This window comes from Sinocyclocheilus anshuiensis, unplaced genomic scaffold (genome assembly GCF_001515605.1).
Source record: "Sinocyclocheilus anshuiensis isolate Anshui unplaced genomic scaffold, SAMN03320099.WGS_v1.1 scaffold1335, whole genome shotgun sequence".
Lineage (NCBI taxonomy): Eukaryota > Metazoa > Chordata > Actinopteri > Cypriniformes > Cyprinidae > Sinocyclocheilus > Sinocyclocheilus anshuiensis.
Window position 1 is genome coordinate 45,726 of NW_015540921.1, and position 16,760 is coordinate 62,485.

General features: G+C 33.1%; 1 protein-coding gene across 6 annotated transcripts in view; it reads left to right on the forward strand.

Annotated features, from left to right (window-relative positions):
* The window catches only part of LOC107689332 (translation initiation factor IF-2-like), a 35,847-nt gene that overhangs the window by 10,995 nt on the left and 8,092 nt on the right, over positions 1-16,760 (forward strand). The window contains exons 5-16 of one of the 6 annotated variants that reach the window (XM_016487283.1): positions 1,550-1,576; positions 1,684-1,737; positions 3,533-3,577; positions 4,798-4,843; positions 4,950-4,982; positions 5,480-5,545; positions 7,087-7,119; positions 8,807-8,857; positions 8,944-8,979; positions 11,829-11,855; positions 12,060-12,110; positions 12,599-12,631. In XM_016487283.1, coding sequence (XP_016342769.1) covers positions 1,550-1,576; positions 1,684-1,737; positions 3,533-3,577; positions 4,798-4,843; positions 4,950-4,982; positions 5,480-5,545; positions 7,087-7,119; positions 8,807-8,857; positions 8,944-8,979; positions 11,829-11,855; positions 12,060-12,110; positions 12,599-12,631 — 502 coding nt within the window. The remainder of the gene's footprint in view (positions 1-1,549; positions 1,577-1,683; positions 1,738-3,532; positions 3,578-4,797; positions 4,844-4,949; positions 4,983-5,479; positions 5,546-7,086; positions 7,120-8,806; positions 8,858-8,943; positions 8,980-11,828; positions 11,856-12,059; positions 12,111-12,598; positions 12,632-16,760) is intronic. The other 5 variants (XM_016487281.1, XM_016487280.1, XM_016487284.1 and 2 more) reach the window with 5 other exon arrangements.

The following is a 16,760-nucleotide window of genomic DNA, read 5'->3' on the forward strand; positions in this document are numbered from 1 at the left end:
TAAATTCCCCTACTATATACGGTGAAAAACTGTATTGGACATTACATGTATTGGACATTAATTTTACGGTGGTATACTGTTTTTGGAAGTGAAAAAGACTGTATAATTTACAGTGAATAACCGTAAATTGACATTCCCAGAATTCCCTGCGTTACATTTCAAATTTGATGTTTTTTTGTTGAAATAACTATGTTTCTTCTTAGTTTTTTCTTATTAGTTTTGTATATTAGGGTTGTGTGTTACACCTAATGTTGTTAAATGAATGTTTATTGCATTATTTCAGTTTCATGTGTGTTACCATGATGGTGTTTAGTGTTTGTATGAATGACACTGTGCACCTTCTATATATGTTATTATTTAAAAGCTGCTTGTGATGGACTTTGGTTCATCATGTGACTTTCTCATCACCGCCTGCATTTGGTGGTTATCAGTTTATTACAAAGGTACAAAACAGATTTCAGTACTTCAATAGATTGGTATATTAACATTATATCAGTTCATGAAATTACGGTATTTAACTGTAAATTTAAGTTAAAACCGTAAAACCTAAAATGTTGCTACCGTATTTTTTTTACGGTAAAATTTCGGCAACCACAGCTGCCGGTTTTTTACCGTACATTTTACGGAATATTTTTTACAGTGAGGGTTTACTAAATTAAAGCTATTACAAATCTAAATAAGCTGAAATAAAATATAAGTATTAGTAAAGAAGTAATTAAATAAAAATAAAATATAAATATTGGATGAAAAACTTAATGTTGCCTTGGTAACTAAATTAAATAAGTTGACGCACTAAAAGTACTGACTAATAAATAAATAAAACTAAAACAAAAAGCCAGGGTTATTATAGTTAACTAAATCTACAATTAAAAGCATAAAAATAAAATGTTTCTTGAAATGAAATAAAAGTTAATTGAAATAAAATCCTATATTAAAAAACATTTTATTTCAGTTAATTGCCAAGGCAACATCATTTTCATTTAAGTTGATGTACTAAAATAACTAAAACTAAAACTGAAAAAAAAAAAAAAATCAGAAATATAGAAATATAATAAAAATGACAAAACACTGCAGAATTACTAAAACAGTAACTAAAATTAAAATGAAAACGGAAAAACTAATTCAAACTGTTAATAAAAACATATAACACTTAAGTAACACTATTAAAAATGATAGTTTAAAATAATCCAGTAATTGAAATTAAGCTGAAATAAAATAAAATCTAAATATTAGATGAAAAGCGTCTATAATACTGATTCTTAGGCACAATGCAGACAGCCCTTGTTTTCTGTGGTAAAATCACTGTAACGCACGGCTTCAACTGGCGTAATGCAATACGCAGTTTAACGTCAATGTTCAATATACATTTGACATATATTTACGTTTAATAATAACAATCAGAATAAACTGTTCTGTTATTCAGTGCATTAGTATAGACTGTGCATCATATAGATGTGTATTCATCAGCATTTTATACCAGCTTTTATAACATTTTATAATTGTGTATAGTAATACACAATGACGTGTGTTGTTTTTTGTGTGTTAACAGAGCCTGAAGACACAAACCCTGAGACAGGTACGCCTCATTTACTACAGGTGTACAGTTCTGGTCACAAAACAACATCAACACAAGACACAAGTGTGCTTTAGCTGATGTTTAAGAACTGATGTGTGTTTCCTCAGACGCTGCGACAAAAGATCAGCCCGCGACAGAAGATGCTGAAGAAACAGCAGCAGGTGATCTGATTCAAACATTTCTCTGAAATAAAGCCATCACACACCACAAACAACACACAAAACCAAGGCACATATACATATACATATACATATATATATTATGTATATTAAAAAAACAGCGATAGAAAACCTCACGTTTTAAAAAGGGCCTGGAAAAGTCATGGTTATTTCTAAAAGATAATGTGTCCCAGTTATTCTCAACCCTAAAATATTTCATAGCCAGAAGCTGCTCTTTCTGAACGCAATCTTTAATAAAAATGATTTTAAAAATCCTTCAAATATCCTGTAACCATGAAGGCCTGGAAAAGGCATAGAAATGCATCAGACGGTGGGCTGGGAAGCCTGTAATAATCATGTGGTTTTGACTATGACGTATTTTCCTCTCTGATGCTGTTCCGCTGAGAGTAACAGACGCAGCGGATCAGACATGCTGGCTTGGCAACTAAACGAGTTTAAGAGGAAACACTAAAGTCACTAACTGGAAATAAAAACTAATGTCACTAACTGGAAATAAAATAAAAGCTGAAACTGTGAACTAAAACTATTAAAAATCATTCAGTAATTGAATAAAAGCTCAAATAAAATATAAACATTGAAAAAACTTAAACTAAACAAAAACTAGAAATGTTGCCTTGGCAACTAACTGAAATAAATTAAATAATAATAAATTAAAGGTGAAGCATTAAAATTACTAACTGAAACTGAACTAAAACGAAAAGTATTTAAAAAAATCATAAAATAAATTATTATATTATATTATATTATATTATATTATATTATATTATATTATATTATATTATATTATATTATATTATATTATATTATATTATATTATATTATATTATATTATATTATATTATATTATATTATATTATATTATATTATATTATATTATATTATATTATATTATATTATATTATATTATATTATATTATATTATATTACTAAACAAAAGCACAACAAAACTAAAACTAAAATGAAAACTGAAAAAATGAAAGTAAAAATACAGATGTAGTTTAAGTTGAAACACTAAAATTACTAACTTGAAATAAAATAAAATCTAAAACTGGGAACTAAAACTATTAAAAATCATTCAGTATTTAAAAAAAAGCTCAAATAAAATAAAATATAAATATTTAAAAACTTAAACTAAACAAAAATGAGAAATGTTGGCTTGGCAACTAACTGAAATAAAGTAAATAATAAATTAAAACTGAAGCATTAAAATTACTAACTGAAACTGAACTAAAACTAAAATTATTAAAAAATAATTTTCATAAATTATACGTTTTATTTTATTTTTTTAATTTTGATTGATTGATTGATTGATTGATTGAAAATCAAACTATCCAAAAACCAGAAATGTTGCTTTGGCAACTAAAAAATTATTTGTTGAAATAAGTTTGTTAAAGAACTAAAGTTACTAACTGGGCAGGAATAAAAAACTATATAAAATTATATAAAATTATAAAAAATATAATAAAAAAATATAAATATAGTCATTGCAGTCATTGAAATAAAGCTGAAATCAAATCAAATATAAATATTAGATAAAAACCTTGTAAAATAACTGAAATAAGTTTAAGCTGAAGCACTGAAATTACTACAAAATTAATAAAAACTAAAATAAAAAAAAAAAATAGAAAATTACAATAGCACAACAAAAATAAAACTGAAATTAAAATGAAAGTAAAAAAACAAACAGATGCAGTGTTTAACAAGCACTTGCTGTGGATGCACAGTCAGACTGGACCTGGAGGACTGATGTTTATGTTATGTTTAAACTTATGTTTAGCTCCATCAGCTGAAGAGGAACCTGCTGGAGAAGAAGCAGAAGCAGGTAGAGATACGAGACGTTTCTCTGATATCTTCACACTTGCGGCAGTCAAACTCTGAGGCATTTTCAAATGACTATTCAGGACATTCTCTTCCCAAACTCATCCTTATTTCACTTTCCTGAGCTCATAATGGGATTTAAACTCATACTGCAGCACTTTCTGTTAAAAGTTAAAAGACTGTAAAAAGCTCTGTTCATCGTGCAATAATTGGCTGAATATGAGTGCTTTTATCTAAAGTGACTTACACTGCATTCAACTGAAATATGAGTTTTGTGATCATTTATATTTGAAACTAACTTCTAAAGCATTTAAAAAAATATTTGTAAGATTTATGTATTTGAATTGCATGTAAAATTTCAACTAATTTGGATTGCACAGCTTTCACATAAACTCTAATGTGAGACATTGTTTTTATTCAACTGAAAGTTTTAAATGCACAATAACAACGTTTACATATTTATCACCACTTTGTTTTAATTTCATATATTTATCTAATTGATTATTGCTGGTTCAGTCATATTTTAACCAGGTTTGAACGTTTTAACTGAATACATGTAATAGTTTTCCCACTGAACAGATTTATGCTGATTCAAAGCCATTTGAATAAATGCATTATTTTGAATGTTATTTAAATCAAATCAAATATATGCAAATAGCTAATAATAAACTATAGCATGGTTTTTGAGTGAGTGTAGAAATCTGATCTGTTTCATTTTTGTATCCGTGCTATTTTAGATACTATTATAGTTTTGTCAATATTTTGAATTAGATTTCATGTTAATTTTAGTTAAAGTTTTAGCCATTTTTATTAATTTTTGTTGTTTTTAAATGTCTATATAGTTTTTATTAATTTTATTTCATTTTTAGTTTTAGTACATCAAGATAAACCAAATAAAAATGAGAAATGTTGCCTTGGAAACCAGCTGAGTTCAAGTTTTATATATTTTACTTCATTTCAGTTAACATTTATTTTATTTAAAATAAGTTTTAAAATGGTTTTAATTTTAGTTTAGCTAACTATAATAACAGTGTCACGCATGACTGACAAATATGCATCGCATCAAGTTTATTAGTTTATGTTAAAACTCCGTAATCCAGATGCATGGAGATTTTATATGCAATTCAAACACATAAATCTTATATTTAGGCCACAATATTTTGTGACTGTGTGCAAAGCTGCATATAACAGCCTGTATTAATGCAAACACATTATATTGATCAGTGTTTGTTCACTGTGGTTCTAGATGAAGCCGATGCAACTAAAATAGGTACGCAGCTCACTTTCCTTTTAGTTTATATATATATATATATACGTATATTAAGCTGTTTTAAGACTATCTGAAGGTTACAGACATTGAATACTTTGACTTTCAGAAGCCGAGTCACCTGTCGGAGATCCTGAACCAGGTGAAACAGAGATTTACTGTCTGCTTTATCTCACAGCTTGATCTTCACCATCATCTATACACTTTGCTTTGCTTTCGTTTCATAGAAACAATAGATTTTTATGAACAGCCTTTTATTGCCACAGTTAAACTATAACAACGTCAACACGTTACTATGGCGTTCTATACATATTGTTATATATCACTCTTAAAAAACAAAAACCCTGATTTTATTAAATATAGACAACATCTTTGACTTCATATGAAAAACTCTTTGATCTTATACTCGTGTTACAGTTCCGTGTGTTTGCTTTAGTAATTTTACGACACATTAAATGACGATCAAACAGGTTCATAGTCCAAACGCAAGACCCATAATTAACGCGAGATCCGTAATTAATGTTGTCAGGGTTGTCAGGGTTTCTTGACTCTCGACCTTTCTACAATACCAAAATGTATATGACTAATTTTTTTGACTGTTCTTTCCAGGAGATATGTAAAAAAACTTTGTTTTGTCAGAAATCACGCCTGAAGAAGCTCCAGATGATGCAGAAGAAGAACCAGCACAAGAGGAAGCAGAAGGAGGTAAAATGTCATAAAGTGTGTGTGTGTGTGTGAGAGTGTGAGAGAGAGTGTGTGTGTGTGTGTGTGTGTGTGTGTGTGTGTGTGTGTGTGTGTGTGTGAGTGTGTGAGTGTGTGTATGTGTGTGTGTGTGTGTGTGAGTGTGTGTGAGGATGCTGGGAATGTTAAAATAGACTCGAGGACTCAATACAGCATGCTCTTTGTCAGATGAATACACATATTCCTCTCAGGTTCTGTGTTACGAAACTTAGTGTGCTGCCTATATAGGGAGGATTTTAAGGCATCATGATTAACATACCTCGCTTTGACCAAATTCTAAAGCAGAATCACATCTATGCTTTGACAAAGTGAATAAATTAATTAAAAAGGTAATTTATTAAACATGCAAATCATTATAAAAATGCAATTTAATAGAATGGACTAATTTACCCAATTTCTGCGTTATCTATTTGTATGCTTATTTTAGTATTGACCCTTTTCACAGACTAATGCCGTGTTTGCACAGTTATTACTATTTTAAATCGAGCGAGGTTTCATATATTTTCATTTCTATCCCTCACGTTGTGTTCCGGTCATTTTGACCCAGAAAAGATTTTCTTTTTCACAGAAAATGTGAGTTCATGTTATTGCATTGGACTAAAACTGACTTTACTCACACAGGGTAGAAAACTTACAAAAAAATAAATAAATAAAAGAAATGGGATAATTTTTATACTTTTTGGGGATTTTTTGTTACACATGTGCTGTTCGTGGTCAAAAATGACTGGCTTTTTAAAAATTGTTTGTAAATCTCTCATTATGACCAAATCTTGGATTCAATCTCTTCATCAGCTTGTTTTCTTTCAATCAGCACAGGTTTTGTGTTTCTTTTAGGAGCTGATTGATCGTAGTCCTCATTGATCTGAGCTCATGCACCTCAGTTAACGAGTGAAAAAAGCATTATTTGTGCATAATTTTGGATCAAAACCCTGTGCTAATCAAAAGAAAACAAGTTAATAAAACCACCGAATGCAGCATACAGCATACTAAGAGATTTACAAGCAATTTTTTAGAAAGGACAGTCACTTATTACTTAAATTATATAAAGCACAGAAATAGTGTTAAAAAAATGTAATTTAGATTTATAAGACTATACTTTGTGTTCTATTACCTTTGCATGAAATTACAGAAAAAAAAAGAACAGCGAATCTGACATCTCTCTCTATTCTGACTCTATTTTGGAAAGTCATAGAAACACTATCTCAGTTTTGTTTTCCTTTTGCTACTGAAGTGCAAAAAATATATTAGTTGTAGTTTCCGTTCATCACTATAGAAGTCTACCCAACTGTGACTGTTTCTGAGAAGAGTGCTTTATGACGTTTTTAACACCGAACTCTATTGAAATCACTCGAGCATCAAATCCTCTTTTTCTGAGTCACTTCCTGTGGAGAAAATAATAAAATCACTGACTTTTAAGGCTTTAAGGTTTAGAAACAGAGCTCAGATCAGCTCCGGTGTCCAGTGAAATGAGTTTGTTTGTTTGTTTGCATGCGTGACGTCTGCAGGGGAAGCAGATGCAGACGCAGATACTGAAGCAGGTGCGTTTCTCTGTAACTGAAACAATATCAAATGTGAACATGGTCAATATAACACTTATTCCAGGAACAACAGAAACGTCTCGGTTACGTATGGTAACCCTCGTTCCCTGAAGGAGGGAACGTAGACGTCACGTCGGATGACCGACGAATTGGGATCTCGCTTAGAGAGACCAATCTACTTTGAGTGTAAACTAAACGAGCCAATGCACATTGGCATGCAATTATTGCATCCAGCTGCTGCTGATCACAGCGTGAGTATAAGTAGGCAGCAGATGCAGCGCATATTCAGGTTTTCGCTGAGGAGCCGAGCCGGTGACCCGGCCGCTCAGCAGTGGTACAGGAGCATACTTGCGAACGCCCCGCGGCCAGCTGTGTGCCACTGCGTCCGTGCCGAGTGTTCCCTCGGCCAGGGAGAAGAACAACTGGCAGTGAGAGGTTTCTGGAGAGGCAAAGCCATCGAGACGGGCTGGGTAGCTCTAGCCAGGCTCCCAGACTCTGCGTAAGTGGCATCAACGGAACTACAGGCGTACCCGCAGTGGGGCTTAGGTCAGGAGCAGAACGATAGAACCGCTTGACTCCGAAGCGAAAAGCTGAATATGCGCTGCATCTGCTGCCTACTTATACTCACGCTGTGATCAGCAGCAGCTGGATGCAATAATCGCATGCCAATGTGCATTGGCTCGTTTAGTTTACACTCGAAGTAGATTGGTCTCTCTAAGCGAGATCCCAATTCGTCGGTCATCCGACGTGACGTCGAGAGTGACCGACTGAAAGGGAATTTAGATCAGCGTTTGCTTTAATCCAGCATGTTTTAGAAAATAAACACTGAAACGAAGAGTGTTCATATTTCACATTATTTACGTTGGGCGAATCTTATGAAACCTGTGGTCACATCATCCTATAATCAAAAGAAAAAAATAGGATATTGTATTTAACATAAAAAAAATTAGGCATGTTCAAATTTTTTATATACTTTTGCTGTATTTATATTTTATGTTTACATTATTTTTGTGAAGCATTAAGCACATTTTCCCCTACTATTTCCTCTTCTAAAAAAAAAAAATTTTTTTTATTTCTTATTTTATTTATTTTGAGGAATTTGTACATTTGTACATTGTTGTTCTGTCATTTATGCTTGTTGATTAAAAAAAAAAATCATTGTATTACAGTAATTAAGAGTCCAATGAGATTCATCATTAAGAAAAATAGGAATTATAATAATTTTGCATTTATATTTTATATTTACATTATTTTTGTGAAGCATTATGCACATTTCCCCTACTATTTCCTCTACTAAAAAAAAAACAAAAAAAAAACAATAATTAAATTATATATTTTATTTATTTTGAGGAATTTGTACATTGTTGTTCTGTCATTTATGTTTGTTGATTTTTTTTTTAAATCCTTGTATTACAGTAATTAGAGTCTAAGAGATTCATCATTAAGAAAAATAGGAATTATAATAATTATTATAATTAAAATCTTGTGAGTACATATTACAGTAATGAGAATTTGAGTTACTAATGAGCTTTGTAGTCATGAAAATAAATATCTATTAAAATGATTTTGTTGTGAAATGTGACTTGTGGCATGTTTTGATGAGATTCACCTTATAGTCTTCCTGGAATATAGTTATTTTGGCCTTGTTTTCTGGACTAAACGTCAGAAATGTTGGTGTTTTTTCTAGACTCGACCACTGTACCAGAGGAACCTGTTGAACCCGCTGTCGCTGTGGAAGGTCTGACGCTGGACTATCTGTCATTTATTAGGCTGCTGTTTTACTGGCCAGCTTTGTGTTTACATGTGCTTCTGTGTTTTCTCCAGATAATTCTGCAGGATTCGATCTTTCTGATGCGCTCGGTAAGAGATCATCACAAAGCTTTAGGGCGTTTGTGTTTGTTTTTGGGTTATTCCACCAGCAGGTGATTTAAATCTGGAATTACTGTCAGTAGATCAATTATGAATTATACTTACATTGTTCAAATTATACTTACAAAAGTTGAAATTTCGGAATTATGGCATAAAATATCATAATTATTAAATAAGACATCTAAACCGTGAATTGAATTGATGTTGTAAAACAAACTTTTTTTGTCGAAAAGTTCAAATTATGAGATTTAAAAAAAATCTAATTAGGAGCTAAAAGTTAAAATTATAACAAAATTCTCTATTATTTAACAGAGACGTCAGCTATTAGTCTTGGGCTTTCAGCTTCTCCACACGTTTATAAAGAACAGATGCACACTACCGCTCAAACCTTTGGAATAATTACGATTATTTAATGTTTTTGAATGAAGTCTCTTCTGCTCATCAAGGCTGCATTTATTTGATAAAAAAACTGAAAATTGTGAAATATTATTATAATTTAAAACAGCTGTTTTCTATGTGAATATGTGTTAAACTGTAATGTATTTCTGTGATGCGCAGCTGTATTTTCAGCATCATTACTCCAGTCTTCAGTGTCACATGATCTTCAGAAATCATTCTAATATGCTGATTTGCTGCTCAAGAAACATTTCTGATTATTATCAATGTTGAAAACAGTTGTGCTGCTTCATAACACTTTTATTCATCAAGGAGGCATTGATCGAAAGTGACAGCTAGGGTTGGGTACCGAACTCGGTACTTTTAAGGGCACCGATCGAATTGCGTCGGTACTACCGAGTACCGATTCACGTTAAATGTGTGAAAATTTCGGTACCTGAGAACGCATCTGGGCGCATACGCTACAGAGAGAGAAAGAGAGACCCTGTGACGTGAGGTCAGCCCTGCAACTCCTTCAAACAACATGCAGGGCAAGCCGAAGTGTTCTGAAGTGTGCTTACATTTCGCAAAATCCATTCATAAAAACGTAATTTACTCTATTGCGCGGAACGCCAAGGAATTCGTCAATTTTGGACGAATAAATCAAAAGTAGCCACTGCCACTTAATTCGAATCACGATATGAACTAGTGTCTGTGAATATTAAAATGCAAAAAGATGGTTTAAATATGAATCCTGCATGTTCCGCTTGCCTCTGTATGTATGAATGCCGGAAACGCGGTTTTGTTTACTACACAAATACCGAAGCACGCGTGACGCTCGCGGTGATTTTCGGCCTCTGCGTCTCACTGGATGACAGCATGAACACAAAAACTTAATCTCCAGAGCTGCTGTGAGAGTCACTTCGTGAGAATTTTACCGTTTCATTTGAGAAAACTAGCATCATCATACTGTATACACACAGAAACTTCATGTCAACCTGTCAAAATAACAGTACGGTTTAACATGTAACAGACATATATTACTCAAAGTAAAATAAGTAATAAGTAATAAATTGTATTTTGTCTTTTGTACAGTATAATGTACATCTTTAAATATTCAATTTTCTATCAAATTGAAATAAAACAATTAAATGATAAAAATAAATATTACAACCAGATTAATCACTTAATTGTAGAAATAAATAATACAATTATTAGCCTATTAAAAATGTTTTAAAGGAATATTCACACAATTTTTCTTCCATGTATTAATTTCAACAGTAAACCTCAGTTTGTTTGCCAAAAAATAAAAGGGTTTAATTTTCAATTGATTTCAAATAAATGTTTAATGCCTTCATTCGATTTTCAGAAAAATTAAAACAAGAATTTCTGGGAAAAAAGAAGAAAAAGTTTGTAGGGCCCTTTTGTTCAAAATGTTGAAATTGAGACTTTTGGACTTCAAAAAACTTTTTTTTTCAAAACCTTTCACTGAAATAAATGTTTACACAGAGAGTAAAGTACCGAAAAAAGGTACCGGCACCGAAATTCAGGTACCGATACCGGTACCGTACCGGTTAAAATGTGAACGGTAGCCAACCCTAGTGACAGTAAAGACATTTATAATGTTACAGAAGATTTCTGTTTCAAATAAACACTGTTCTTTTGAGCTTTCTATTCATCTGTGAATCCTGAAAAATAAAATGCATCACAGTTTCCACAAAAATATTACTGTTTTCAACATTGATAATAAATCAGCATATTATAATGATTTCTGAAGATCATGTGACACTGAAGACTGCAGTAATGATGCTGAAAATACAGCTTTGATCACAGAAACAAATTACAGTTTAACAGATATTCACATAGAAAACAGCTGTTTTAAATTATAATAATATTTCACAATTTTACAGTATTTTTGATCAAATAAAGCAGCCTTGCTGAGCAGAAGAGACTTCTTTCAAAAACATTGAACATATCTGAATTATTCCAATCTCCTGACTGGTAGTGTATGACAGTCAGTACACAAATGTCTGGTGCTTGCATGTAAATTCCAAACCTCACTGGCCTTGTCCAATGACTTTGCACATATGATGCTTCACACAGCACTGCGCATGAAATAAAGCGCCATGTCTTGGCAGTTTGAGTGCATTTCAAGTGCTCACACAATGCATGACTGTACAGGAACAGAATTTATTGGTGTGTGTCTGATTACCTGCACTCAGTTACGTTTGGTAATCACACACTTCATTTATTTGCTGCTCCTGGTTTAGCAAGTGAAAACTGACAATTAAAAGAGATGATAGTAATTCACAGTACTATGGCTGAATTCACTAACCAGTTGCACCACTTTAATTGCAGCATTTCTGCGCAAAACTTATATGCAGTGAATCAGACAGTGTGTGCAAATAAATAATAATAAATAAACACTAGCACTGTTCATATATCATTTATCATTTACTTTACAGAAAAGGAACTACAACCAGAGGATCCAGGTAATTACTGTATTCAAATTTTAGCATGCCCGTAAACATGCAATATTTTTCTCTGAAGCTGCTTTGAAACAATGTCATATATACATAAAATGTGCAAATTCAACTCAATTATAAATGAATGAAGTTTCCATATTCAGTGTAGAATCAATACATTTCAGAGTTTGCTTTATGTTATTTGCATGTTAATTATATGTTTGCTTACAGTAAAGACTGAATTGGGAGATGCAGACCAGCACAGCTCAGGTCAAGGCAGAGGTCAAGCACTTTTGTTTTATATCATTTGGTCATATTTACATGATGTTTTGCAGTGTAAGCTTAACATCTATAATCTTATTATGCATTATTATGAGGTTTGGCCTGAATTATAAGCATTTAAAAAAAAAAAATAAAAATACTTGCTTAAACTCAAAATTAAAACCTTAAACCCCTATATTGTGAGTATATTAAATAGCATAAATAGGATAAGTATATTTACAATAATCACGGTTTGAATAAAAGGTGTAATCAGGGCTGGGCTTCTAGGCGTCAGAGATACTGATGCATAAAGCATTTCCTGAAAACAAACAAAAACAAATAATAATAAAATATCGTAAGCAAAGCATTATATTCAGTATATTGGCTAAATATGTGCAGAAAAAAGCATCTAAAACAAACAAGGAAGTAATTGTATATTTTTCATATTACACAGCAATGGTTATTGCCAATATCTGTGTTTCATCTTGTTATGTTCTCTCTCATTACAGCTCGCAGCGCTGGAGCAGTTTCTGAGCCAAACGGTATCATATTCTCCAACTAGATCATATAAACAAACACTTCTTAAATGTTAAATGTTTTGTGAGAAAGTCAAAGTGCTTGAGTGTTCTGGTTGGAATCTTGTTCTTAGGGGTTCGGTGTGGTTACTAGGGTGTTGCTATGAGTCAGAGGGTTCTGGGTGGATTCTTGTTGTTAGGGGTTCAAGGTGGTTATTAGGGTGTTGCTATGAGTCAGAGGATTCTTGGTGGATTCTTGTTGTTAGGGGTTCGGTGTGGTTACTAGGGTGTTGCTAGGAGTCATTAGAGGGTTCTGGGTGGATTCTTGTTGTTAGGGGTTCGGTGTGGTTACTAGGGTGTTGCTAGGAGTCATTAGAGGGTTCTGGGTGGATTCTTGTTGTTAGGGGTTCGGTGTGGTTACTAGGGTGTTGCTAGGAGTCATTAGAGGGTTCTGGGTGGATTCTTGTTGTTAGGGGTTCGGTGTGGTTACTAGGGTGTTGCTAGGAGTCATTAGAGGGTTCTGGGTGGATTCTTGTTGTTAGGGGTTCGGTGTGGTTACTAGGGTGTTGCTAGGAGTCATTAGAGGGTTCTGGGTGGATTCTTGTTGTTAGAGGTTCTTTGTGGTTACTAGTGTGTTGCTAGCGGTCATTAGAGGGTTCTGGGTGGATTCTTGTTGTTAGGGGTTCGGGGTGGTTACTAGGGTGTTGCTAGCGGTCATTAGAGGGTTCTGGGTTGTTGCTAGGTAGTTCTTAGGGGGGTTCGGGGTGCTTACTAGGGTGTTGCTAGGAGTCATTAGAGCAGGGGTCACCAAACTCGGTCCTTTAGGGCCGGTGTCCTGCAGAGTTTAGCTACAACTTGACTCAACACACCTGCCTGGAAGTTTCAAGTATACCTAGTAAGACATTGATTAGCTGGTTCAGGTGTGTTTGATTACGGTTGGAGCTAATCTTTGCAGGACTCCGGCCCTCCAGGACCGAGTTTGGTGACCCCTGCATCAGAGGGTTCTGGGTGGTTGCTAGGTAGTTCTTAGGGGGTTTGGGGTGGTTACTAGGGTGTTGCTAGGAGTCATTAGAGGGTTCTGGGTGGATTCTTGTTGTTAGGGGTTCAGTGTGGTTACTAGGGTGTTGGTGTTGGTGTGGTGTAGGTGTGGCTCGGGTCCCTCCTTCAAAGCAAGCCTGTGAGATTGTTTTTTAACCCATTTTATTGTCCAGCAGGTGAAAATATTTAGGGTCACTTATAAGTATTAATGCTTAGTGTTTTGAACAAACTCCTAACACTGAGCACTAGTAACAGTGATGCTTGACTTAAAAAACATCAGTAATAACACGATCATCATTTCCAGCATGAGTTGATCATCTGTAATACCTGCCGTCCCACCCAGTCTAACAGACACAAAAGATCTGCTCATTCCTTATTCTGCTTCATGTGTTCAGAACAAATAGTGATCAGCTGTTAAACACGTCACGTTTGCTTTCAACGCACGCAGGAACCAGTGATGTAAAACTGGCACCATGTCATTTTATGGACTGACGTAATAAAACACAAACATTCTGACATGATCATCTAACATGTTTCATGGAAGAAAGAAATTAATATGGTTTGGAGTGACATGTTGAAATAAAAAAAAAATCATAATGATGACAAAAAGCTGAAATTATGACTTAAAAAAAAAAAAACGAAATTACCAGATAAACGAAAAAAAAAAAAATTACTAGATAAAATGTCAAAAAGTTATAATTATGGGAAAAAAGTTGACATTTTGGAATTATGGCATAAAATATCATAATTATTAAGTAGTCTAAATCATGAATTGAATTGATGTTATAAAAAAAAACTTTTTTTGTCGAAAAGTCAAAATTATGACAAAATTAAAATTATGAGATGAAAAAAAGCCTAAATTAGGAGATAAAAGTCAAAGTTATAACAAAATACCAATTATGAGATTAAAAAGTCAATTACAAGATTAAAAAAAATGTAATTATGGCAAATCGAAATTATGGCCTAAAAAGTCAAAATTATGACAAAAACATCATTATGAGAAAAAAGTTGAAATAATGAGTCAAAATTAACAAAGTCAGAATCATGAAATAAATAGTCTAAATGATGAATATTATACAGGTTTGCGACGTCAAAATAAACGTTTAAAATATGAGGTAAAAAAAAATCTAAATTGAAATAAAACAAATTATGACAAAATGTCATTTATGAGATAAAAAATATGACATTTAAAAAGTTTTCAGAAAAAGTAGAAATTTCAAATGACATAAAATGCCATAATTATGAAATATAAAGTCTTACTTATGAAACTATGCTTTTAGAGATTTACATTATAAAACAAACATTCTGACTAATATCAGCTAACATGTTTCATGGAAGAAAGGACATAAGAGTAATTTAGATTAGATTAAACTTTATTGTCATTGCGCTAAATCTAATCTAATCTAATCTAATCTAAATTACCCTTATCATTTCCTTTTTTCCATAAAGCATGTTAGATAGTCAGAATATATTGCGAGTAGTGTTGGCTCTTTGACAGAAAGCTTTTGTTCCTCTTTTGTAAGTCACTTTAAATCTGGAGTAAATGGAGTGACGTGAGTGAGTAAATGATGACAGGATAATCACGGGTCAGTTTTCCTTAATATTATCAGTGAATGTCAGAAGCCACGTCTCCTCTCATGCTTCTTATGTGTCACTAAGTAAATAAACTCCTGTTGAGCGTCTTTTGTTCTGTGGGCAGCACTTTCGCTCTCTTTCATCTGCTGCAGGATCTGTAAGTCAGGTTCAGTCTTGCCTGTCGCCTCCTTGAGGGCTTTTCCCTCACAAACATTCCTGTCACTGCATGTGTCGAGTCTCGCTCCGCTCCGTCGAATCCTACGCTGGCGTCCGGTGGGACCGACTGTGACGGGCGTACTGATACTTCTCTGCAGCAGAGCATTGTGGGTAGACTATTGATAAGTGCCACTGCTGCATTAGTGCTTGTGATAAATACTGAAGCAGAAACCAAACTGTAGCAATGTGAAGTGTCTGCTTCGTAATATTCGCAGGATCCCCTAAACCTGGAAATATCAGAAACTGACAGGAAACTTCTATAGTGAAAACACATTCTCTAGTTTCCAGTCTACAGCTCTTTCGAAATTGACTTCAAAAGTCATAATTATGAGAAAAAGTCACAAGTATGACATACAAAGTCATTATGAGATAAAATGGTGAAATTATGAGATAAAAAAACATTCTGACTAAAATAATCTAACGTTTCATGGAAGAAATAAAATAATACAGGTTGAGAGACATGCCAAAATAAAAAGTCAAAATTTTGATGTTAAAATTGAGACTTAAAAAAAAATTTAATTATTAAAAGTCATAATTATGAGAAAAAGTCACAATTATGACATTAAGACATTATGAGATAAAATGGCAAAATTATGAGATAAAAATATTCTGACTAAAAATAATATTGATGAAAAAGAAAATAATAAAGGAAAAACATAACAACTTACAAAAAAAAACATAAAAACTTAAAATTATGAGATAAAAAAAACAATTATGACAAAAAGTCATAATTACGAGAAAGAGTTTAAATAATGACAATGTCATAATGAAATAAAATTAAAAAATAAAAGTCAAAATTATGAATTATCCTTTTGGGGATTTAGTCAAGTCAAGTCAAGTCAAGTCTGCTTTATTGTCAATTCTTCCACATGTACAGCACATACACACAGAGAATTTGAAATTGCGTTACTCTCAGACCCTTGGTGCATACAGATAACACTAACAGTAGAACATAAATACAGATAGATACAGATGAAATATAAAATACAACTATACAAATATACAAATAAGGTACAATGTAAAAAAATATAAATATATATATATATAAAGCAGCACAAGGCACATGGCAGATAGAGTGCAAACCAGTGAAGTAAACAACAGTGCAGATATAATGATTTGTAGTGCAAAAGAGCTTATTCAGACTGATTAAAGTGACAGTGTGTGTGTGTATTTGGGAGGGGGGAGTGGGAGAGTCCATCAGAGGGTCAGAGTTCAGTGGTGCGTGGGGCAAAAGAGGGGAGGGGGGGCAAGGTCGGGAGGGAGTTCAGCTTCCTGACAGCCTGATGGATGAAGCTGTCCTTCAGTCTGCTGGTCCTGGCCTGGAGAC